Consider the following 27550-nt stretch of genomic DNA (forward strand, 5'->3'; position numbering starts at 1 on the left):
CGTTAGGACCTCCGCCTAACGTTTATTTTAAACATGGGAAAGCTTTTTTACTGGCTTTACAACTAAGTTAGTCACGTACTCCGAAATGCGCAGCATTTGTAATGTTGCTCAAGCTACATTCCATTATTTACTACTAGCGATAAAATAACAAGTGTATTGTGCTTAGTGAGCAGGCTTTACTATGAAATGTTGATGATCTAGATGCATATAACTGATAACTCTCATACACTTTAACTGCTAGTATCATGACCATAACAATTGTCATTTACAGGAAAGATATCCGATATGCTTACAGTAATTCTGAATGCAAGCTCAATCCGGTCGACGGGTTCTCCACTCTCAAATGATGGAAGCAGTACCCACTGGTAACACGTACACATTTGATATCATTGTTACCTCACATTCATACGCTGTTAGCATTTCACATTGAATGAATTGACATTAATCAAAACATATTTCTTTCTATAATTAGGTTTTTCGGAAATGCTAGCACCTGTCGCTGTCGAGACGAACACTGCATCCGACTGTGACGTGAATGTGACCCTGACAATATGTATCTGTTTATACGAAGAAGGGGCGTATCAGGGGCGGCTCTCGGGAATTCTGATCAAGGGTAGAAATCCGAAGTATGAGTTTGATATCAAAATGAAAGATATGGGTAAGTGAAACTTAAACTAACAAGCCATCTCTTTTCCTTTTTTTTAACTTTTCCTCTCGATTTTCATCATCCCCTTTTTTTTATCCCTTTTTCAGCATTATGGTCGGTTGCCCCTCCCCTCTTATCTACCATTGTGGCTCAAAGAAAAATCAGAGGCCGCGGGATTTAAGTGGGGGAGGACTGTTATCAAAAGTGGGCAACTTTGTCAGGGTTTTTCTTCACATGTACGAACAAAATAATGCACCCAAGTCTCCACCAGCCCCCACTTCCACGGCCTTTGAAACTCTAAGGATGTTTTCATTTATATCTGTTACCGTTTATGAAAATGTAAAGAAATTTGGAAACTGGTAACTATTGTTACTTTAGTCAATTTCAGCAGTCCAATTAAAAGATAACATGGGTATACCTTTAAATCTCACCCTTGTCATCATTCATCAAATATGTTATGTTATAGGAGATATAAAATAATTACTCTTGTGCACCTGCCTAATCTATCGGCAAGGCTGACGATGCTTATGAGAAATTTAGACAACAAAATAAAATTTTAGTTGGTGTTCAAAAAATTCATCATGTTATGATTAACTTCACGTGGAAATTAATTCTTACATGCCATGTGTATTTTTGATCCGTAAGAAGCTGGATCTGAATGGAATTAACTTAATCACCACAATACAACATTTTATGATTTATTATGCTCGATTTCCACGTATCTACAGAAAATTGTGGAATGTGAACATTAATCACGAATAACCATGGATTTTCTTTTGTGTGTGTGCATGCATTAATAATAGAGCAACTCCACTCTTCTGATCATTTGTATTTTATTACGACTATGCTTTATATGTACCACAACACACCTTCACCTCAAAATAATAACTGAAAATAATGTGGTAATAACTATCTGTTAATATATTGCATGACCAGACCTTGGATGGATGTCATACAATTATTTCACAAAGAATCTTAAAAACATCACCTTATTTTGAGAAAGAATGAAAAGATAAGCCGAATTCATTACAAATGTTCACGATTCGGGCTGAAGGCCTACTTTGACAACTACATTGCTAGAAAGCATGGTGTGCTTTCAAATATATTTCTACAGAAATACAGCCCAGAAAAAAATTCTTGCAAAGGACACTCTAAAAATTTGTAGAGCAAAAGAACGGATCTTTTATTCGGTATCCGAGAACTTTTCCCAGGAATTGGGGAATTAGATTCGAAGGTTTGTAACATGCCAAATGCAGCCAAGAAAAAGGATGGTACATTTCTGATCCTAAAATACTAGCAATTCGTTCTTTTTTTATTTCATTTTTACCTGGGCTCCGTAACACAAATGTTGGTGACCATTTGCTTTTTGGCGATGACCAATCAAATTCAGAGGTACAAGTGTGATTTGTTCCAAACACTAACCACAGATTTGCTATCCTTCCCAAACCAGTGGTAACGGGACCCTGTTTTTTTCTGTATACTTCTTTTCGTTTTGTGAAAAAAGTGCAATGTTGAAAAAAAACTCATAACATAAAATCAGTTTGAAATTGTAGGAAAATGAGATCCTTCAAGATTTCGATGTCATGGCTGAAGAGTTCGACCAAGGCATATGTCATATTCACAACCATGACAATACATGAAATAAGTCAAGTCTCCTTGGTCATGTTCATCAGACTATTGTTCATGTGAATCTCCAATATATCTTCTTTATTCTGTGGCATCGACAGTCGTCCCACAATAGCGTGTTTTCGCACCGCCACGCAGGACGATTGCGAGATCATAGTATATGTATTGAAAATGCAAGTCGAATCATAAAGAGAGGTTTTTGTCGAAAATTGGTTAACTGGAACAGCAGAACGTCCGAAGTCTCGGAGTTGACAAAATTGCAAATATGTCGTTTGTCCAGATTCACAGACGGCACTGCTGATTGGATTCTCCAACTTTCGACAAAGACCACATTGTCATGACGTGCACTTGTCAATATATTTTCTACGTTCCGAAATCCGTCGTGTGAGTAAAAACTCTCTAATGCTGACACTTCGACGAATATCCGACTTTCAGAACGATCGATGTTTCATTTTCCTCCTGGTCAATGTAAAGTCATAACCTCTTTAAAAGTCCTGGCACTGGGTGACACATGTTGAAGAATTCTTCTGGGTGTCCAGCAGGCTCCCATGCATGTGACTGATGTCCAGCATCGAATCTATATCACTCTTGATAGTCAAAAAGCACCGAATTTGAAGTTGATGAAGACGTCATCATTGTTATACTGGGAAAATAATGATAATGACAAAATATGATGTTGGGTTAATGAGTTTAAAGTATTCTAATATCGGCTAAAGTTGATTTCAAGTGTTACCACAGTAACAGCAGTTCTTTATAACACCAAGCCAGAACTATCACAATAATTCCTAGAAACAATGAATCGTGAACACAATTATCATCATCTCATCACCATCATCATGATTGTCATCTTCATCATCATCATCGTCAAAATCACCTCCATCATCACATAAAGTTTCAAATATGTGGAAAACGAACCACAATGTAACAAAACCACCAGAAACTAATACATCATAAACCAAAAACATAACCGACAAACATTCAAGCAGCGACGGCCAATATTTTTCCATAGCGAGGTACATATCAGCAAATCCCGGGTAGATTTATTAGGAAGAGTTACTTGGTGGGATGCCAGACTTTATTTTCAACTTCGCTGATCATAATCATGAAAATTGATTCTTTGAGTCTTTGAGTGCGGTTGGCACTAAAGATTGCGGTCAAGTACATAGCTCTATATCCAGATATAATGGCAGAACGGTGTAGATATTACGAGGATGAACAGATATGTTCTTGTGGGAAAGCAAATAGTACACTGATCGACTGATGCGGCAATTTTTTTTTTTTTTTGTCAGACGGATTTAAGCTCTTCAATCGGCATCAGCAAGCTCCGTTTAAGTCTGTCTCGGATAAAGATTTTGATGCAGCTTTGGTAACGCTGTTGGGGTCAGCAAGATATTTCCACCAGGCCTACATGTAGAGTGAAACACATCAGCATATTCAGTACACTTCCCAAAAACCTACGTCTATTTGGCAGATTAGACAGTTCGTTTTACCGTATATGGCAACAAATTAGGGGTTTTTACTATTCATGATAGAAATATTTCATGCTATTTTTTAATCTGCTTCTCCTTATATACGGTGTTTGTACAATAATTGGAGCTTTGCGAGTGGTCATGTGGTAGAGGTCAATGTGCTTTGACCCGAGCTCCTAGGCATGCCAGGTCGTGATTGCATTCCACCTTTCTGGTTTCCATGTCATTATGCTGACAATACTTTGGTTTTGTGAACATGATTAGAACGTGCTCTAAGCAAGACCCAATAACATTATAAATGCTCCATAGGGTGTGTTTCCACGATTGCTTTGCGGTCCGACAAACCCCATCTTCGATCGTGAAGTCCCCTGTTGCACCATAAATTGTCACCCTTGCACAAACTGTCGCCTCATTTACATGATTTAGGCGACAATCTGTGGAGGACGGGACACCATAAACAAACAAAAAAGTTCACAATCAAAATAGATCATGTAGATTTGCAAATGCAATTAGACAATTTGGCTATCAGACCAAGGAGTTCACTCCTTGATCAGACAAACTAGTCATTAGCCCAAATGAGAATAAGACTAGTTATGTATTAGACCAATTGCAAATTAGAACAATAGTAGACCAGATGGGTTAAGCCCATGTGTTATCAGACAAATGGAGAATTAGTCCAACTGTTGTTAGATCAAGTGGATAAAAACCGAATTTTCAACGAGCTCTGCTGCTGTTATCCCCTAGGATAAATTGCCAGTTGGTCTAAACCCGATTTGACTAATGGCCTTTCAGCCTCATCCTATACATGGTCCAATTCCATTTCGTGTACATCCAGTTTACCTTTTGGTCTAATTGTAATTTTGCCTATTTACCATTCCGTCTAATTTCCACTTGGTCTAATTTCTGTTTGGCCTGATATCTGATTGGTCTAACACCACTTGGTCATTTCCTGTAACAGATATGGTCGTAAAAAATTGGGAGGGGGAAAAGCAAGCGTTCACAAGCCCTCCATCTGTACGCCACTGCTACTAACCAATCATTGTTTGATCAATTTTGCAATTGATTGCAATCTTTTTCTGACTCAGACTGCTGAGCTTTCTCACCTGGTACGATATCCCTTCCCGATCGACCAATGGGGCGGTCATCTCCAGCACTGGTCCTGTGAATTACCGGAATCCCAGTACCACATGCCCCACGTGTGCCCGCAGCTAGGTGGCCCGACATGTCGTAGTTATTGGCCGGACGTCTGCCTGCACTGGGCAGCCTTATATCTGCTCGCCCTCCCTGAAAAGAAAGGAGAATAAAGTTACGTAATCCAACTGAATTTAGACCACTATCGTGACCGGTCCACCATCACACTGCGTTCTTTCCAGCACGATATATGATAGAAAAAACCGAAATGGGCCGCAAGGAATTATTTTTTTTAATTAATTATCACATGCATCCGGGCAGTGCTACGGGGTGGTGAGGACCCCCCTCCACCCAGTAATTGTTCAAGTAGTGAAAGCGGGCGATGTGAGAAAGAGGAAAACAAGGAGAGGAAAGGGGAGAAGAAAGGAACTAAGAAAAGCATGAAAAAGAAGAGTATAGGTCGTTTAAATCTATATATGAATTGAACTAAAATAGCTCGTATGCCCCCTCCCCCCTCCCATCAAATTACCCTAGCACAACTCCTGTATGCATCAGATCTCTTTTGGAACCAAGCATATTTCACTCTAGCTTGTTTCTGTTATCTGTATCCCTGTAAATCATCCAATTATCAAATATGTCAACAAGAAAATGATTGACTATTGGATTGTGCTTTCTGGAAAGTTTATACTTTATATCCCAACAAGATGAACTACTAACTAAACAGTATATATACAAGGACTTATGTAGTGGCAATTTCTTGCTTCGAGGAGAAAATCCCCTTAATAATGAGCTACTGGAGACGCTCACGAGCGCAATATTATGACAAAGTTACTGCTATGTGACAAACTATTTCAAAGTTGTAGGCCCTTATGAATAATGCGTCCTATATGAGCTTGCTCTGAGTGTACGTTAGGTACATTACAGTGTAATCAATTCAACATAATTTTCTATCTATTGCTTATATCCCAAAAAAGTGTGTTTTGCTGAGACTATGTATTATGAATACTATGTTCCAATTGGTAAAGACTCATACCATATCACGAAATTGAATACATATGCACAAAAGTATGGCACTTTACCTGTAAAATAGATGGAAAGGGATTAAAAACCAATAATAAACCTTAAAAAAATAATTTATCACGTATTACTAAAGTAGATCCGTATAATCATTTATAATTACAACCGTAAATATCAAACATAATTCATAGAAAAATTATTGACTATGAAGCTATCATATTCTGTCATATTCTGTAAATAAATTTGTTTATACAAACTAAAATTATTCATTTGCATCTTTCCCCATTCTTATTTGCATATTTTTTTCAACTCATCTATCCCTTTTTCCCTTTCGGCGCCCCTGACGCCTCGGGACATCTGCCCCCTTGCCCAAATACACCACTGCATGAATATTATATACCCGTAGCCTCTGTCGAAATGGGGTAGCGCTGAAATCTTCCCCGTGCATTCACAGCGTCCGCCCGCTGTACATTGCATCGAGATACTCCCCTTCCCCTTCACCAGAAACCCTCCCCCCCCCCCCCCCCCCCCCCCACGAACCACGCTGGCCGGTCTCTCTCAGGGTAGCGCGACATTTACATACATGATGATGCCCGTATATAGACAATGAGGCTTAGAACATCTGGTTTGTTTGCGTAGATAAGAACGGTAGGAGGGAGTATATACGGATGATAATTGCTACTCTAATGCTGGGTGATTAATCATTGAGTTAGATATGGGGGTGATGAACTGTCACTTATCTCATTGAAAAAGTCCCCTGATTAAAAGTCCCCTGATTTTCAATTTATTTTAACGGTTAAAGATTGTATTTCAGTTGTTTGAAAATTTCCCCAATTATTGGCACAAAACTTTATTACGTCCGTAAACTTACGCTCTGTTATCATATTTGGTAAGTATAATAATTATAAGATATAACTTGTATTTAAGAAATCAAAGCCATTAGGCGTATCTATGCTTATCAACAAAAGTAAGATGAAAATCATTCCTTCAAGCCATGAAAGTGAGGAAGTTGGGAATGAAAAATTACAAGGTACGTTTCAGTATAATTATGTCAAGATCTTATTTACTTCATTTTCATTTTCGTTTGATTATTAATGCATAGCACTTTTATCAATTTACTTTCCCAAATTTATTCATTATTCAAATGTACAATGATTCATGTTTATAGCAAACTAATTATTCCATCATTTCTGGTAATGATATTGTCATATTATTTATTTCAAAATTCAAGTATTTTGTTAATATTCTGATGTGAAATGCTAAGTATTTCACTTTCATCAAATTTGGCATTGACTGGCATAAATCAAGACAAAAACGCAAGCAGAAGTTTATATTCTTCTGATTCGAAGGTATTAGAAGTTTATATGATTGAAATGTATCCTGTGATCCTATCTTCACCTCGGAAAGAAATGATGCAAAACTTTTACTTATATTCAGCACCACGCTTAAAGTGATCATTTCACTTTGTTCTGATTAAAAAAAAAATCTCATTTTGGTTCTTAAAAATGGGCTAAATATTAGGCTCATAGTGTAAAAATACAATCCGTGAAGTTTCAAAGTATCTTATCAAAAGAAACTATTTTGAAACATGGAGATGTAAACCAAAGTTTGAAAATAATTGGGGTTGGTTTCAATGAATAGGTGTATACAGCAAATCTGTGCACCACAACACACCAACTCTAGATGAAACCAGCATGATCTACATTCAGTGTGTATGTACACTGAATGCACAATGCAGCCAATAATGGTGTGTGCATAGGAGATAAGCACAGCAGAAGTGAGTGAACACAGCTAACAGACTTTTTGAATTTGGGAAACGGGACATAAGCTGATAGTCTAGGAGCCAGGGGGCTTTATTCAGAATTTTTGGTGGGGAAGGTTTGACAAGCTTATCCGGGGTAAAATTGTGCGCTGATTCCAAAAATGCCACTCTTATTGACCGTACTCACGCCATTTTGGTCATTTTGGCCAAATTTTGGCCAAAAATGACCATTTTGACCACTCTTTGGAAAATGGTCCCTTAACAGACTGCTTTTGTAGCCACATGCAATTAAAAGGGTCTATCTTAAGTAGAAATGCACGCAGATTCCAGATAAAGTGCTTTCATTTGCCAAAATCACAATAGCAGTGGTCATTTTGGCCATAATTTGGCCAAAAATGACAATTTTCATGATTTTTTGGCCGAAATGTGTTACAAATATTGATCAGAGCTTCGACTGGATGTTTTTAGAAATCCACATTTATTTTCAAAATGTGCGCTGGATCATAACCATCAACCTCATGTAATTTATTCCATCAGTTTTTACCTATGAGGGTCATTTTGGGTACTTTAGACATAACTGACCATTCGCGCAATTTGCATTATTAACCCTTCAAATAGGCAGGAAATTGAGGTCTTCAGCATGTTTTTTCTTATTCCCTTATAAAATGAGAATGCATTTAAATGTCCTTCATGTGTAAAATTTTATGCTGATTCTAAATATATCAGTCTAAATGACCCTATTTAACAGTTTAAGGTCATTTTGGCCACTTATGACCCTTAAAATGACCAATGACATCAGTTCAATTTATCCAAAAATACTTTTAATGTTACCAGAATCGTTACAAGGGCATACTGTGACACCTAACATTGGTGTATTAATCCTTGAAATTGAACATCTCAAAAGTATTTTGACCTAATGCAGTTTATTCCATCAGTTTTGACCTATGAGGGTTACTTGGCGTACTTTAGCCACAACTGACCATTCACGCAGTTTTGCATATAATAAACTGCACATAAAATGGCCAATAACATCAGTTCAATTTATCCAGTAATACTTCGAATGTTACCAGAATCTTAACAAGGTTGTGCTGTAATACCCAACACTGGTGAATGAATCCTTAAAATTGAGCATCCCCAAAGTTGACTACCTTGGTCATTTTGGCCACCTTGACCCCCCGGCCAGCCCTGCTCATTGTGTATGTTAATTCAGGTGATATCGAACATGGTGAGGAGAAATTTTGGATTGCGTTAATATTAGCATCAATTATTGTTAAATGGGGAAGTTTGAAAGCTCCTTGGTGGAAATCAATGAAATTATTCCACACAGACCATAACTATTGGACCCTGTGGTCATTTTGACCACGTTTCCCTCAATATTGACCAGTGACCATGGACCCTAGGAATCTCCAATTAGTGGAGACATCAGCTAAGAGAGAGACCTTGCATGCTTTGATGAGTCAAAAAGGGCTCAAATGCTGGTCAGTATCATTATCAGCATGAGCTACCAATAATCGGTGAAGAGTGTCATAATTGTGATAAAATCCTTTACATCGTGCATACATAAGGTTCTTTGACCATGGCACTGTGGTCATTTACATGATTTTAACCACCATGACCACACAGTAAATGTTTATGGAAACCTCACATATATATGGGGCAGTAAATTCGCGCAATTTGCATTATTAACTGTTCAAATAGTCAGGAAATTGAGGTCTTCAGCATGTTTTTTCTTCTTCCCTGATAAAATGAGATTGCATTTAAATGTCCTTTAAGTGTAAAATTTTATGCTGATTCCAAATATATCATTCATAATAACCCTATTTAATAGCTTGTGGTAATTTTGACCACTTATGGCCCTTAAAATGGCCAATGACATCAGTTCATTTTACCCCCAAATACTTCGAACGTTACCAGAACCATTACAAGGTGTGCTGCGACACCTAACATTGGTGTGTTAATCCTTTAAATTGAACATCTCACAAAGTATTTTGACCTTGTGTAATTTATTCCATCAGTTTTGACCTATGAGGGTCATTTGGGGTACTTTATACATAACTGACCCTTTACGAAGTTTTGCATAATAAAGTGCACATACATGTAGGCAGGAATTTGAGGTCTCATAGCGTGTTTTATCTTCTTCCCAATATAAAATGCAAATGCGTTCAAAAATCCATCTTGTGTAGAAATTTATGCAGATTCCAAATATATCAGTCTTATTGACCCTGTTCAATAGCTTATGGTTATTTTGGCCACTTATGGCCCTAAAAATGACCAATGACATTAAATCATTTTACCCCCAAATACTTCGAACGTTACCAGAATCGTTACAAGGGTGTGTTGCGACACCTAACATTGGGGTGTGTTAATCCTTTAAATTGAACATCTCAAAATTGTTTTGACCTCATTCCATCAGTTTTGACCTATGAGGGTCATTTTGGGTACTTTAGACATAACTGACCATTCGCACATAGGCAGAAATTTGAGGTCTTCAGTGTGTTTTATCTTCTTCCCTTATAAAATGGGAATACATTTAAATGTCCATCTTGTATAGAATATTATGCTGATTCTAAATATATCAGTGTTAATGACCCTATTGAACACCTAATGGTCATTTTGGCCACTTATGGCCATAAAAATGACCAATAACATGAGTTCAATTTATCCAAAATACCTCAATGTTACCAGAATCGTTACCAGGATGTGCTGTGACATCGAACATTGGTGTATTAATCCTTTTAAATGAACATTTCAAAAGTATTTTGACCTCATGTAATTTATATCATTAGTTTTGACTTTTGACCATTTTGGGTAACTGACCATTCGTGCAATTTTGCATAATAACTGTGCAAATCGGCAGGAATTTGAGGTCTTCAGTGTGCTTTATCTTCCTCCTTTATAAAATGGGAATGATGCATATGTCGTTCTTGTGTAGAATTTCAAGCTGATTCCCAATATGTCAGTCTTAATGACCCCATTCAACAGATTATGGTCATTTCGGCCACTTTTTGGCCCCAAATGACCAATACCATCTGTTCAATACTTCAATTTATCCAAAAGTACTTTGAATGTTACTATAATCGTTACAAGGGTGTGCTGTGACACCTAACACTGGTGTATTAATCATTTAAATTGAGTGTCCCAAAAATATTTTTGACAACCTTGGTCATTTTGGCCAGATTGTCCCCTGCCCAATGTGTATACTAAATTAGCCTATAGTGAACATAGTGAGGAGACAATTCAAGATTGTGTTAATATTAGCATCAATTATTGTTAAATTGGAAAAGTTTGAAAGCTTTGGGGTGAAAATCAATGCAAGGATTTCATATAAATCAGTGTTATTGGCTGAACTATTGGACTTTGTGGTAATTTTGATCACCTTTCCTCAATAATTTCTCGTCACCACACATTATTTGATTTAAAAAAAGCTCAAATGTTGCATAATATTATTTTCAGCTTGAGCTACTACACCAATAATCAAGAGTTTAATTAATGTGATAAAAACCTTTACATCAAGTACACATAAGGTTGTTTGACCATGCACTTTGGTCATTTTCATGATTTTATGCACATTAACCATTTTGTAATTCATGGAAACGAATTCAAGAATGATGTTAGATAAGACATATTACAAAAACTTTCTGCACCAGATTAATACAATGATTTAGAATATATCAGTCTTAATGACTACTTAGTGGTCATTTTGGTCCCTATAATTAGCAATGACAATTACATGTATCAAAAGTATTCCAATGTTCTTGCTCTATATTTTTGTAAGATTTGTTGTATCAATCATAATAAATGACAAATTATTTAATTCAATATGATATTACTAATAGTACATAATCAAAATGTGACCACTTTGGCCACTTTGACCGTTTATCCAATGTGTGAATTTTGAAATAAAATTGACTTAGCAGCAATTGTAGGTCTATGAACATGATGAAATGCGTAATCCCTTTTCATGGGAAATATTAAAGGCTCACCTTGAGTAAAATTGTGCCAAATATCATGTGACTGTCTACTGTGGCCCCTTTGATCACTGTATGTTCCTAAATAGCCAGAATTATTTTCCTTCTTTAAAGTCAAATTGTACTGAGAAGTCAAATTGTACTGCAAAATAGGTCACAGTGAAGTTCACAAAGAGTTTTAACTATCATTCATTTTTACAATCTTTGTTTTTTCTTGTACAGTGATTCACAAAGCTCACATTGGCATGATTGGTGAGCAGCAAACTTACCCTTAATTCTTTTGAAGACGTACTGGGTAATTAAATACATTCTCTATATGAAATTATTCTCTCTGCCGAATTTTGGTCACTCTTTAGCAATTTAGGGCAAGTTTTGCACTTTCAACTTTACCAATCATGCAAATGTGAGGTTTGTGAAACATTACACAAAATGGCAAAGGTAATAAAAATGCACCATGGTTAAATCTATTCGTGAAATCCACTTTGACCAATAGCTTTGTAATGACGCACCTTTGAGTTCAGGATTAGTGCCTTCCTCTAGAATATAGTTATCTGTATAATTTCAATAAAAAATGAGGGAATGATGTTATGGCTACTCAATGACCACACAATGACCAAATGGTGAGGTATTTGGCACAATTTTTTTTTACTCAAGGTGAGCTTTTAATATTTCCAATCGAAAGGGATTGAACGCATTTCCACAATTGCTCCTGTCATGTTTATTTACAAAAGTCATACATGCGATAGATAGTCAAAATGGCCAAATTGGTTTCAAAATTTTGATAATGTGCTATTAGTCATATCATATTGAAATCAATAATTGATAAAATACATCTTATTAACAATACGGAGCGACAACAACATTTGAATCCTCTTTGATACATGCAAATGTGATTGGTCATTGTCGGGACCAAAAGCGACCAAAATGACCACTAGCTCATAAATGGTCATTAAGACTAATATATTTGGAATCATTAATCTACATTAATCTAGAAAAGTGTCTTAAAATAACATGTAAATGATGCTAAAGTGTCTCATTCCTGAATTTACTGCCCCATATATATGAGGTTTCCATAAACATTTACTGTGTGGTCATGGTGGCTAAAATTATGTAAATGACCACAGTGCCATGGTCAAAGAACCTTATGTATGCACGATGTAAAGGATTTTATCACAATTATGACACTCTTCACCGATTATTGGTAGCTCATGCTGATAATGATACTGACCAGCATTTGAGCCCTTTTTGACTCATCAAAGCATGCAAGGTCTCTCTCTTAGCTGATGTCTCCACTAATTGGAGATTCCTAGGGTCCATGGTCACTGGTCAATATTGAGGGAAACGTGGTCAAAATGACCACAGGGTCCAATAGTTATGGTCTGTGTGGAATAATTTCATTGATTTCCACCAAGAAGCTTTCAAACTTCCCCATTTAACAATAATTGATGCTAATATTAACGCAATCCAAAATTTCTCCTCACCATGTTCGATATCACCTGAATTAACATACACAATGAGCAGGGCTGGCCGGGGGTCAAGGTGGCCAAAATGACCAAGGTAGTCAACTTTGGGGATGCTCAATTTTAAGGATTCATTCACCAGTGTTGGGTATTACAGCACAACCTTGTTAAGATTCTGGTAACATTCGAAGTATTTCTGGATAAATTGAACTGATGTTATTGGCCATTTTATGTGCAGTTTATTATATGCAAAACTGCGTGAATGGTCAGTTGTGGCTAAAGTACGCCAAGTAACCCTCATAGGTCAAAACTGATGGAATAAACTGCATTAGGTCAAAATACTTTTGAGATGTTCAATTTCAAGGATTAATACACCAATGTTAGGTGTCACAGTATGCCCTTGTAACGATTCTGGTAACATTCAAAGTATTTTTGGATAAATTGAACTGATGTCATTGGTCATTTTAAAGGTCATAAGTGGCCAAAATGACCTTAAACTGTTAAATAGGGTCATTTAGACTGATATATTTGGAATCAGCATAAAATTTTACACATGAAGGACATTTAAATGCATTCTCATTTTATAAGGGAATAAGAAAAAACATGCTGAAGACCTCACTTTCCTGCCTATTTGAAGGGTTAATAATGCAAATTGCGCGAATGGTCAGTTATGTCTAAAGTACCCAAAATGACCCTCATAGGTAAAAACTGATGGAATAAATTACATGAGGTTGATGGTTATGATCCAGCGCACATTTTGAAAATAAATGTGGATTTCTAAAAACATCCAGTCGAAGCTCTGATCAATATTTGTAACACATTTCGGCCAAAAAATCATGAAAATTGTCATTTTTGGCCAAATTATGGCCAAAATGACCACTGCTATTGTGATTTTGGCAAATGAAAGCACTTTATCTGGAATCTGCGTGCATTTCTACTTAAGATAGACCCTTTTAATTGCATGTGGCTACAAAAGCAGTCTGTTAAGGGACCATTTTCCAAAGAGTGGTCAAAATGGTCATTTTTGGCCAAAATTTGGCCAAAATGACCAAAATGGCGTGAGTACAGTCAATAAGAGTGGCATTTTTGGAATCAGCGCACAATTTTACCCCGGATAAGATTGTCAAACCTTCCCCACCAAAAATTCTGAATAAAGCCCCCTGGCTCCTAGACTATGAATGCGTCTTATAGACGGTTCTCAAAATCAGGCTAATAGTTACTTGCGTCTAAATTAGAGTTTTCATCCTATATTGTGGTCTGTTTCAGGGTTTTGTAGGACAAATACAGGCACTCATACACATGTTTCATCATAGTTTGAGAATTTTTTTTAATCTTCTGCTCACAAAGTTAACGATCCTTTAAAGCTATCCAAATGATATCACCGCTATATTTCTAATAACATTATGTTGCCGAATTGAACATAAACACATTTTAGTGAAATCATTAAGAAGAGCGGATGGCAACACTTTCCGTATTAATGCATTTCCAGCACCTATTAACGATTATTTGAAATAAATTATCATGTACATTACCACTTCAAAATGGAGAAACCTTTGGATTTATAATTACAATTATGGCGCCTGTTTTCAAGTACCCACTTAACACTCCTAATACATGTAAGTTGAAACCCAACATTTTAACAATTTGAAACTTAGAGTGGAGTTTGGACTTTATACTCTGTAATTGCAGCATTTGACCAACATGTTAATACTTCATATTCCTATCGTTTATGAAAAGTTAGTGTAACTTTAGGAACATCTTTATTAAACAAATCTTCACCGAATGCCATTTTTCTTATCTTTGTCATGATTATAGATAGCACATTGCAATAACAATAGTAATACTAGTATTGATAATTATAATAATTACAACTTGCCTACTGGCACAGTGACGCGTAAGTCATTTTCTTTCGCTGACATTTTAATTGTCATATCAAGGGAACATCCCGATTGATTGAAGACAGAAGGGGTTTATTATACACTCGATATCATTTAATGAACACGCTTAATTCATTAGATTAAACCGAGGTCATTCAAGAAGATAATAGGATTCATTCCCCGTCTTGGCGTCCACCTCATCCCCATCATGTTACCAACCGTTATTACCAGCTCTTACTTAACGGTTATTGCTTCCTATTATGCAAGAGGGGTGTTTCATGAATCATCTTGCCAGGGATATTCACTGACAAATTTACTCTGAGCCAATCAGATGCAAGGATTTCAGTAGCTTATAACAGTAATCAAGTGAGAAAGTACTGGCTTTTTGTTTCATGAAATGCTCCCATGATTATCGACATGTCCTGTTACAGTCACACCAACGAAACCGACTCCATAGCGACCGATGGCATGCCATTGGAAATAACGTGAATAGATTTGATCGGTCTGGAGTTGGTTTCACCGGAGTGACGGTGGTGGTACGATATTATTGACATTCAGCCACTGATGTGAAAGGGGCACCTAAACACAAGTCAGAATATGAAATCAGTGGGGAGGGGTGTTGATACCAAGTTTTAAACCCATTGCTGGGCTGTGTATTTATTTGAATTATGTAGTATTACAGATTGAATATTTCAAACAGATGACAGATTTCGTCGTTTCCGAGGAACTGGTAATGATTACGAAACGGTTACCATTCAACGGGAACTTTCATCCATATAGATTACGAAACTATAGCTCAATTACCTTGAACAACTGATCCATCGCTCATATTTTATTAGAATTCTAAGGTTAATTGAATTATCTTTAAAAAAAACATACAGGGATGAAATAAACGGACTGCCAACGTCAACATAATTGTAGATAATAATCAACAAAATAAAGAAAAGGACTTTAAAAACTGTTAATGAAGTGTTACTATTAAGCTCTGAATAAAAAAATGTATATATTTTCGGGGTATTTTGTACTATTCAACGAATTCACCTTTTCGTAATCATTATGGCCCCTTATTTACTCTTCACTGTACGTAATACAAAATCATGCAGTCTTGTTAGTATAACTCATATTTTCCCAAAACGTTATTCCGTCTTGAATGAAAATTCTTTTGATTTTTTTTCTCTCTTCTTTCTTCATCATGTTCGTCGTTCCTAAATCTCTCCTTTGGCGCATTTTAGACCATATTTATTATTATTATTTTCGGTATTACCAAACACAAATCGAAAAGATATCACTGCCTCCAAAGCATTTTACTCTCAAAATATCAAAAGAACCGATTAAGTATTTCCTCCACCCCATTAAAATCTTCCTCTCCAGTCAGCCTTGCTATTTAATGTTTTGAAACGGAAAATAACCCAATCAAACAGCGGGTCTCGTTTCCTGATTTGTTTTCAAAATGGGGAGGGAGAGCCTAAAATCACTTTTTGCCATTGGCCAAACACGTATAATGATTTTTCCTTTCTGTTATGACTCTGTCTTATAATGACCACGTTGATTGTCGGTAACTTACAAAGCGTCCTATCCAAAAGAACCACTTCCAAGACCACAATCTTGGATTAAAACCTCGGAGTCATTGGAAGTTGCCATGGAAACTAAGACGCACCAAGCAATATTGCAAATAGATTATAATTATCCACTCGATCGCTAACGAGCAAGCGAAAGTCAGTGCATCACCACGTGCGATGATGTGAATATTCAACGCATATCGAATGTCATTGATAATAACAAATGATTAACACTTGCAAAATTTTCTTTTACATAAGGCAATAAACAATTGTAATTCATGAAAAAAAATATTCAGATAAATACGTAAATATATTTGTTGACAAATCATAATTGGGTATTGCCTTATGTAATACCAAAAAACATTGTAATAACAATTCAAAAATTCATCCCAGATCTCGCCTACCTTGAACACAATACAAGAAGGTGGAAGATAGTTGAAAACTCAAATTTTGCACAAGTACTTGTTCATTACTTCATTGCTAGATTTATGCTTGTGTTGTAATGTATATTTTAACTATTAAACACAGGTTTATTATTTCTTCTTAATTACCCAGCGCATCCATGGCTCCATAACACAAAGGTTAGCGATTATTCGTACGCTTGATTTTTACGATGAATTGTACATTGTAGTCAATGCAATCAATCGTAGATTAATGTTCTACGATCATTGCTAAGCTTTGTGTTACGGGCCCCTGATCTGCTGGATTCATGCGATGGCGTTAATTTTCTGGCTAGCGAAACCTTCGTGCTCATCAAATAAATTAGCAGGAAGAGGCCCAATCGTCTCATTATCAAGGAAGCAACTATTTATGCTTGTCATAGGACCCATTTTATTTGCACTTAAACAGTTGTCATATATTTGAGTGCCCCTTCTTAGATTATAACACAATTTCTGTGTCTGAAAGAGTCACAAGATAACAGTATGGTTTCGTACAAATATTTCCAACAAAAGGTTTTGCTCAACATAAGTGTTTTGGTATTTTATTGTTTGTTATGAATTTAAGACCGTTATGCTTTACTACACCCTACGAAATACACAACCTTAAAGAAAAATATATAGAAAGACAAGAGTATATATATCGCTACATGTAATATTAGAGGCGCAAATTATTAGTCAACTGCGATTGAGTGCCAAACACAACTTAAGACATACAAAGACCTTATTTACAAATTTGAAAGATTATTTGAAATTTGTAACACACTACTACATGCTTCAGGCACAGACTTTTCCTTTAAATTATCAGGGGCCCATTGCATAAAGAATTGGAATCAAACGCAACCAAAATATTCAAATCAACCAATCAAAATTGAGTATTCGGGATTTGTGTTTTGATTTGTTCAAATTAGCAGAAACGCACCTCTTTCAGCAACAGTCCCCGGAAAAAGTAGATGTACAAGATGGAATAGACTTTGTCTCTTTCGATGGGGTTACGCTCTTTCATTACGAAAATATTTTTTACTGATAATCGTGGAACTGTTGGAGAAATCATTACAATTTAAAGCTTCTTGATTTCCACCAATCAAAAGAGCCTACATTGTCGACTGCGTTTGGTTTCATCGCATGCGTTCAAAACACTCTTTCCGGTAACAGGACCCCTGCAGAGCGTGTAGAGTCTGTCTCAACTTTTGGTTGATATTGAACTGAAATGCTTCTTTCTGATATAAAATAATCAGGGGCTCATGGCAAAAAGAGGTACAATTAAACACAACTCTAATATTACCGAATGAAAATTAATATTCAACCAGTCATATTGCGCCGATCAGGGGTGCTGCACTTAATTTTTTTAATGCGTTCACATGAAACTCTTTTAAACGAGGCCCCAAAACTCGTACTCACCTTTTGGTTGAGGTTTCGCTCAGTCAACATAAAGAGCTTCTTGCTGATGTCGCTTCCGATGAGGTTAGTGAAGACCTGCTTCAGGTAGGGTTCGTTCTCGAGGAAGTCATGTAGTTGATCACGGTGCCAGGTTATGTATCGGCAGTAGGTGGAAGCCGTCAGGGTCACCTAAAGGTGTGATGGATGGAGGTATAGAATGGAAGGTTGAGTCCACCCAACAACAAACCGATTATGAATTTAAAAAAATCAAAGAAGAATAACAAAGCAAATTTCACCCAATTACAATGTAAAACTAGCAAGAAATATAATCGATTAATCTCACAAAGCAGATTTATTATGCATAGCTTGATAGGTGATTTCCAAATGAAAGAGCCTGTTATATCACACACTAAAATGTCAGAATGCGTTTTATTATACGAATTCTATTTATGTATTTAACAGTAAAGAAGCTAGTGATTGAATGAATATGAGTTGCAAACATGGCAATTGCACATGTTCAAACTCATATAAAACTATGTTCTGTATTATAAATAGAAGTAATTTTATATTTCATATTCGTATGATAAGATATAAAAGCAAATGTCGTGAATGTGAGTGCTTGGCGTGGTTGGTTCTTTGGGTTGAATACCATCTGTGTCGTGCATGCATGATTATATCTGTTTGGTTAACCCCATCAACTCTTCGGATGTTAATGACATTCTCATTATAATGTCGATTAAACTCTTTCTTTAATTATTCAAAGTGGCGGGTCCTCACAAATTTGTAATATAATCGAACATACACTGTTAAAAAAACCCTGATTTTACAGAAAAATAAAAGAAGATTTTGCAGAAAGCAATAACAGAATCATTCTTTAAATTCATGAAACAGGAATTTTTCTGCAATTCAACAGAACAGGTCTGTTAGAAAAAGGGGAAAAGAGTGTTTTATTTAAGGAAATTTGTAGGATTACACACACCAAATACCAATTTCCTGTAAGATTACGCAATCTGGTAAGATTACAGGTGTTCTCGAGACTCTGCTGCAGGAACTTCTTTTAGTTTAAGGATAAATTTTCTAACAGTGTATCCAAACATCATTGTTCACCCCGTTGTTTGATTTTCATAATATAACAGTAAAGATTTTAGTTGAAGTAGAGTAAAGGTAACTCACAAAATTACAATTAGCGCTAACCATGGTAACATTGAAGAGTTTAAAACGGAGATGTTTGCATGCTTTTCCCTTTTCCCTTATGTCTACTGCGAAACAGGTAAGTGGGCGGTAAGAATAGATTACTGAAAAGGAAATTGAGTGATGTAGAAAAAATGGAATTAAAGGAAGGTCTTTGGATCTTTAAAGAATTTCCAACGACATCTAGATCGTGTACAAAAGGACTCTATGCATACATTTTTTTGTAATACAGTGTCATGGGTATAGCTATATGACATAAGAAGTGTGTACAAAGTATGAATTCTTTACATCATAAGGGAAATGTAAATAATTATATCCATCAGTCACATTAAACGAGAGTATTAAATCTCTCATTGTTTCTTCCATCCATTATCTGTCTTGCCACCAATGAATTAGTTTATTTAATAAATCAATTGAAGTAATACAGTAAAACCTGTGTTAGTGGCCACCTGTCTATAGTGGCCACCTGCCTATAGTGACCACTTAAACCGATTCCCATGGAGGCAGATTGTGTGTATAAGAACCTGTCTATAAAGGCCACATTTTGTGTTTCCCTTGGGTGGTCACTATAGACAGGTTTCACTGTAGATTCTTTTGACGCGCATGATTGTATTATTGGATTATTCCTCGATAAAATTATGACCAACAGCATGATTTTTGCGTGGGAGGGGGTCACTTACCTGAAAAAGTTCTGCCTTTTCACTCTTCTCACATGAATCCCACTCGGGAGAATCTAAGAACTGTCTTTCCACAATATGATGTAAAAACTCCCCTTCACAGAAGACCTTTACTCTGCGCATGACAAAACAGTGATTTGGCACACAAAATTAATGGAGAAGTGACATTGGGAAAGAGTGATGGAACCAAATAATTAAGAAATAATTTCTAAACTTTAAATAGATAGATCACAGGGCAGGGTTTCATTTTGTTATACAGGCGAAATCTAACAGAACTATGTAGGCCCTATTACAGAATTATATGTCGTATGTTATTCAATGTTCATGTAGTTTAATACTTTCTGTACATGCTGCTACTTCGATAAAACACTATTCTTCTAGTTATGTATGCAAATTTTCCCATAAGTGCGATAAGGGACCAAAATATTTTTTTCATATCTATTGCATAAGGATTTACATTGAAGAGATCCAAACAAATCAACTCACTTTCCCATTAAAAGCATTGAAAGGCGAACGCACTGCGATTTGCCCTCTTCTGAATAATGTTCTCCGATTTTAAGTGAGGTGATTTTTCCATAATAGCATAGTTTCTTGAAGACATGTCTTGGCACTTTAAAGGATTTGAACACTTTGTTGTAGAGTTCTCGCTGCTCCGGGGTGAGGTTCACCGGTCGCATAGTCCAGGAGAGATAGATCGTGTGACATAGATTGAGAACAGCGAAAACAAGGCACCAGCCAAAAATGTCATGCGCGCAGATGTAATGCCACGCCCACGCCGCCATGATGATGAAACCCACTACAAACAGAGTGTGCGTCACCAACTTCGCTGTGCCGTTCGTAGAAGGAGCAGCGAAAGCGATGAGGAGTACGACTGACGCCAGTTGGAAAACGATGCTCTGTGCCGTCTCCCATGGTGGGCACGATGACGCGCTCGATGGTGGTGGAAGCGACGTTGGTTCGACGTTCGAAGGCGGGGTTGTGACTAAAAACGGATTTTCCGACGGCGTTAAAGTCAGGGACGCCATTTTGTGCGTCGATAATTTAGTTAGCTAGAACTACCGAAGAGGCTGGAGGGATTACTTGATATGGCATCTGACTCACTTAAGATGATTCTTTCATAATTGATCCAGTGCCCTACCCAAGCTGTATTGGTAGACAAAAAGAAATATAAAAGCAAAATAAATAAATTGATTAATTAGATAATGAAGGTATACTGCTATACACAGGACCTCCTCTCGGCGTTAAGTATCTATCCTATTTGTACTTAATCAAGATTTAATCAAACTACATGTATATGAGGCACTGATTTTTTTTATAAATTTAATTAATAAAATTATTTTTAACATGATCGAACAAATTGATAGAAGTCTGAATTTGGTTATCTTGATTGGATATTTACACCTCAGCTACATGCATTGTTGAACAATAGTGGACTCAAACATGTTTTCCTTATCAGTTTTGTATCGTGCTTGATTAGATTTGTGTATTCCTTTATAAAAGAAAAAAAACGATGCAAAGGCTCTCAATCAAAAAACAACTTATGGCTTCCAAGACCCTAATTATGAATCTTAAGGAATTCGATCTTGCTCTAATTCCTTGTCTTTGCTATTAATCAAAGTTGCGATCCTTATCTTCCTGTACGGGAAGCCATTTTTATAATGAGGAATGAATCCAAATAAGCTTGATATTCAAGGGTATATCCTTCAGCTTACCGGATTAATTTCTGGTTATTGTGTTATTATCATCATGATCGTGTGCGCACGAAAAAAAATGGTTGACATGGTTGGGGAGTATATAGTAATTAGGAATGTTTCACAACCACTATGCAGGCGCTCTTTGGAACGTAGATAATCTATTGTCGAAAGCCCTTCATGACAAAGCAGCCGTTGTCGAAAATCTGTGAAACAAAACAACAGCGTCGCCTGTGACCCTGGACAAACGGCATATTTGTAAATTTTCTTCAGCTCCGAATCTTCGGAATATCTGGGTTCACTAATTTTCGACAAAGACCTCGAAGCTGTCCATTGAGATTTTACGGGCATTTTCAATAGATTTGCTTTCTATAGAATCCGTCCCTGTTGTAAACTTGCTAATGTTACCCCGGCAAGACGTTTGATATTCTGCCATTTAAAGGTATTCGTCATGATCTACATTGAAAAAAAAAGTTCCTTAGTTCCTTACTAATGTCAGTCATATCAGTGAAACCGACTCCATACCGACCGATGGTATATCATTGAGCATAACGTGTACTAGTTTTGGTCGCTCTGGAGGCGGTTTCATCGATGTGACTGCTAGATTGTAGATTGAAAATGGATGGTAGTTGTTTTGTTTTGTTTTCTAATCATTAACAAATCAACAATATAACTGTGCTGCAAAGAAATAAACGCCTAAATGAATATTTCAGCACGCTATAGTAGATTCACACATGCACATTCCCTTTGAAATGTGACGTCGAAGAGAGTAAATTCTTATGAAAACTGATTCAAGCAATTAAAAAAAATATCCAACCCACTGAATTGTGGCTAAGGATTTTTTTGTGGTATAAGATATGCTTTGTTACAATGAAGAACTTTAATGACACTGCAGTGCACTAAACATGCTAAATAAATTATGATGTACTGCCGTTCTTCACACGATTGGATTTTTCACGCAGTAACTCCCACCATACATCACAATGTCAAACGGTTCGATATGTTTCATCTCAAATCCACCTCCCCAAAATGATAAGTTAGTTATCGCCTTTGATGTCTCTCAGGCAAGAAATTGTGACAAAGCAGATAAGACGTGATGAAACAACCCACGTGATTTGATTGTCGTTTCTTTTTCAAATTGGTCACATGATAAGTTGAAGTAGCAACGGAAAAATTAGATGTTACAAGCAAAAGATTTTGCAGCTGCCGATTGCCATTCTAATGTCACAGCCATGATAGCGTAAACGATGTTATTTCACAGAAGCAGCCAAATATCACCCACTATTAAAATGTATCTAAAGAGCTATCGCCAGAATCATGGCCGTTATTTAACCCCCCCCCCCCCAGAAAATGGAAAAAAAATAAAGTAAAATAAAATGAAATAGAAATAAATGAATAAACTATGAAGGCCCTGCGTCGGTTGTGGTAGAATTTATCTTTGCAGTTGATTTATTCACCATGTATTTTGCTCTCTCTCTCTCTCTCTCTCTGTATATATATATATATATATATATATATATATATATATATATATATATATATATATATACAGTGCGTATCAAAAAAAAAGTTTACACTTAAAAAAAATCCTGTAAAATTATACATTTGTAATATCCTGAAGATTTTTCCACATTTTAATATTCGTACAGGTCCATTTTTAAGCAAACGACGATAAAACTGTCGAAAAATATTTCCGCTTGAGTGAGCACCACACACTTTTGAAAAGTTAGTGAAAAATGATTTGCGCAGAATTTTGAAATAGTTATAATAAAATTAGACCTTAATCATGAATAACACGTGGAATTTAGCTAGTAAAATTGATTTGAAGATATCTTTTACCTATTTAACCTGTTTCTTTGCCCAAACCACTTTGAGGAGTGCATTGCGTCACACCCCACTCCCCCACACACCGAGGCCATCGGGACGATATTTGCTTTACACTGGGATGTGATTTACATGAAATTGCTTACTACTAGGCTTGATTTTCATTTTGTTAATTATTGTCAAGCTTGGAAAAAGTGTGGAGAAACAAGTACATGTATTAAATAAAAAAGTGAAATGTAAACCCACTTTAAATGATAAAAACTTAGTGAAAAAGTGCTAGAGATGTCTGATATAAATTTTGGTTCAGATTTAGTTATGTCCTCAGATCCAGCAGGTACAGAAAGGGTAAAAGTTGTGTATACTAAGTGATAAATTTCAATTTGGGTGGCAAATTGTTAGAAAATTCTTGAATGTATCCGTTTTATTTTAATTGACTAAAAGTGCAATGGAAATGTATGAGAAATGTTTCGCAGGGTAAGTTTGATTTCACCCTTTCCCCTGGATACAGCGTACAAATTAACGGGCATTTATGTGCAAACAGATTTCTGCGAGCTTTACAAAAATGGACAGTGCTCACTCAAGTGTAACATTCTGTCAAAACCTTTACTTTCATTGGATAGATGAGACCCAAACCCAGGATTGTATGTAAAAAAAATACCCACATGTTGTATATTTTTTAATTCCCAGTGCTTTTTCAAAGTGTAAACTTTTGTTGATACGCACTGTATATGTATATCACTTAAAAAGAAACATTGCTTATCAAACAATCTGACGATCAACTAAAATGGTTTGTAATAGCTACAAAATAGGTTTCATTATAGTTATCAAAATGTTTGACAATAAATGGTTTTCACTTTTAAGTCTCAGAAAGAGCGAGGCATATCCGGAGGGGGGGGGGGTAAGAGGGCTTGTTTCCCTGTGCCCTCATACACCTACATCTGAGCTAGCCTATCCCTAGTTGTAGTTTAATTGACTCATATTCCCCAAGTCAGGTTTCTTTTATTTAATCCCATAAAACATTTATTCACTTAAATCTATATCAATCCAAGAAGTCTACATCTAACTTAGATAATTCAACGAAATCATGGCTGGCCCTAGATAGACAAGAGCCTAAATTTTAGTTCTGTAATATTGCGTCACTACGAGAAAACATGCAGAAAGGCTATATATATATCTATATCTATATGAATAGAAGAACTGAGTAGCCTACTGAAGAGCCTCTCTCCAGTGTTGACTTTGAGAAGGTTTCTTTATCTATCAGCGAAAGCATCTGCCAAGGTATATTTGTTAGTGTTAGTTTGATAAGGTTATTGCCTGCGCCTACGTTATTCTCTATCACGCTGGAGCAAGCGGGGATATCCTTGGAAGATACCATTCTTAGGATTGCACGTCAGTAGAAAATCCTCTTGACCATTTCCATTCTCTCTAACCCCCCCCCTTAACCCTCTTTACCTTTCCCCCATCTCTCTCTCTCTCTCTCTTTCTTATTTTTTCTGTCTTTGTTTCTTCATTGAATTTTCTTTCTTTCCTTCTCTGTTTTTCTCTCTCCAGAACACCCTCGATTTCTCCATCTCTTTCCTGCTCTCTCTCTCTCTCTCTCTCTCTCAAACACACACACTCACACCCTAAATTCCCCTCTCATTTTCTCTCCCCCTCTCTTTAATTTCATATCGGGTAACTGCGAGGTAAGAAGGGCCATCATCAGTTTTTATCTTCTTTTACCTGACAATAGCTCATAAATTTGTTTAATTTGTATCCTCCGACCCTCCTCTCTTTCTCCCCTCTCTGTCTCCTCCCCCTCTCCCTCCCTCTTCTACTCTCTTTCTCCTACTTTCTCTTTTTCACCATTATGCCGTCTATCTTTGATATCTTACTCCTCAATAAACAAGACAAACATGAAAATATATAGCCTTTGGAAGATTTTAGATAAGCATTGTCCAGTTCATGCAGGTCTATTGTGCCTTACAAAGCACATAGCACAAGTATACGCCCACGCTGCTAGTTACCAGGGTATAGACTGACGATGAACATGATAAATATGGGTCAATCGACTCGATTTCATCTTTCTTTAACTTTTTAATATTCTTCCTCGACCCTAGTCTTTTGCGATTACTTCCATCTTAACCAAGCCGAGGTAATCTTAAAGGGTTTCATAAGTATGGCATGAGACCTGTGGGCCTATCGTTTTCCGACGTACCGTAATAATTCTGGTTTCAAATTTAAATGAGCAAGACATTTAGATTTCTTACAAAGCTTTTAGCACCTAAAGTTGTTGATATTTCAACGAAAGGAAAGATAAAATCCTCTTCATGTTGGCATACTAACATGACTTTTTGAGAATATAGTAATTGAATAAGAATGTAAATCCAAAATATATGCAAAATATTTTCTTGCAATAAAATGAAAATAACCCTTCTCTAACGCAAAAAAAGATTTAACTTTTCTCGATTTTTTAAAGATAAGCTGAATGAATCCATGAACTTATGGCATATGGGCTTCTCGCTCACACACACACACCCACACGTCTACACTAGAGCGCACACACGCGTACAAATCTTCCATTATTCAAAACAAAAATATCACATGAACATCGAGTAAAACAAAATATTTCGCTAGACAATACATAGAGAAAACAAAACAGCACCACAGCAGACCCTCAATCCACTCTCACACCCACACGGTTTTTTGATACCCCACGCAACTTCAACCCCACTTTAACTCATAGTGGTCCAGATACATTCCAAAATATCGATAAAAATACAAAAGCTTAAAAACTGTGTGTACTTTCACATATTGGCCTAGTATATCGTTGTCTGGTGACATCGTTAGCACTACGACATTTCGCTTTTGCATTCTCTTCTCTGTACATTATCTGAAAGGTATAACGGGTATGTTTTATGTTTAAATAAGTTAGAAACAACTGGGGTAATATTATTGAATTACTAATCATTTCAGTAAAATTTAAGGTAGATCTAACTGAACCATCAATGAGACTCATACTCACAAATTCATCGTTTACGTGGCCATACATCGACGAGTGCACATACTCGTATCGATGGTAATATATCACATCGCCTGACACAACACGTGCTCTCCGCCCAGCTATTCATAACAACAATCGCTTTGATACTTACATGGCTTTTAATTCCAACCGTGTGTCGTTCCCTTATAGGTACTCAGAAAAATGCAAGAAGGTGTATATCAAAGATCCATACACTTCATCAGCAAGCTTTAAGAAAACACACGTTTCTCTCTTCCTTAACGATTCGCAAATGAAGCATTTTAAAAGAAAACACACACAAACAGCAGACGACCTCGGCCTTTCTTTGCAAAGCTTTAATGGCGACTTCGTATGACTTACGGATATGTGGTCAAGTTTTTCCCGCTTAATGAAAGGATGCATTTTTGTCGGAAGTGATCTTAAAAAAAAAACATGAAAAAACACAGGACTACCAATCAAATAATTAGGCCATCATTAGTGTCTTTACCTTGTTAGCTTTCCCGTGTGACTTCTATGGGTGTTCTATAGATGCTTTAGATTGGTATTCATTATGTGACGATACGAGCTGTATAACGTTCGGCTGCGGAACGGTAGGAATGCGAAGAACGTCATATAAACTCTTTGCGAAACAGATTGAGTTTATATCGGATACTATCCATGTAGAGCGAGAGCCTTCCATACAGAAACCTTTAATTTATCTTAGTAAAATATGGTTGTAAATGGAATATTCCTTTACAATTATATTTATTAGTGAAATGAATAATTTACAATGATCTTAGAAACTTATTCATATAGTTTAAATGGTTTAGGAATTCATTCTCCAAACATCTGGCA

General features: G+C 36.4%; 1 protein-coding gene across 4 annotated transcripts; it reads right to left on the minus strand.

Moving 5' to 3' along the window:
* Positions 1–731: 731 nt before the first annotated feature.
* Positions 732–27328, minus strand: LOC121413692 (popeye domain-containing protein 3-like). Of its 4 annotated transcripts, none has more exons than XM_041606615.1 (6): positions 27204–27328; positions 20687–21343; positions 20204–20315; positions 18354–18521; positions 4845–5025; positions 732–2915 (listed from the first exon to the last, which is right to left on the minus strand). In XM_041606615.1, the coding sequence occupies exons 2-6, from the start codon at positions 21223–21225 to the stop codon at positions 2911–2913; spliced, it is 1005 nt and encodes a 334-aa protein (XP_041462549.1). In that variant the 5' UTR covers positions 21226–21343; positions 27204–27328; the 3' UTR covers positions 732–2910. The 4 variants fall into 4 exon arrangements, with proteins under 4 accessions (XP_041462549.1, XP_041462552.1, XP_041462550.1 ...); XM_041606618.1 differs by lacking the exon at positions 27204–27328 and adding an exon at positions 27077–27121; XM_041606616.1 differs by lacking the exon at positions 27204–27328 and adding an exon at positions 26850–27070.
* Positions 27329–27550: the final 222 nt, after the last annotated feature.

Source organism: Lytechinus variegatus, chromosome 4, assembly GCF_018143015.1.
Source record: "Lytechinus variegatus isolate NC3 chromosome 4, Lvar_3.0, whole genome shotgun sequence".
NCBI lineage: Eukaryota > Metazoa > Echinodermata > Echinoidea > Temnopleuroida > Toxopneustidae > Lytechinus > Lytechinus variegatus.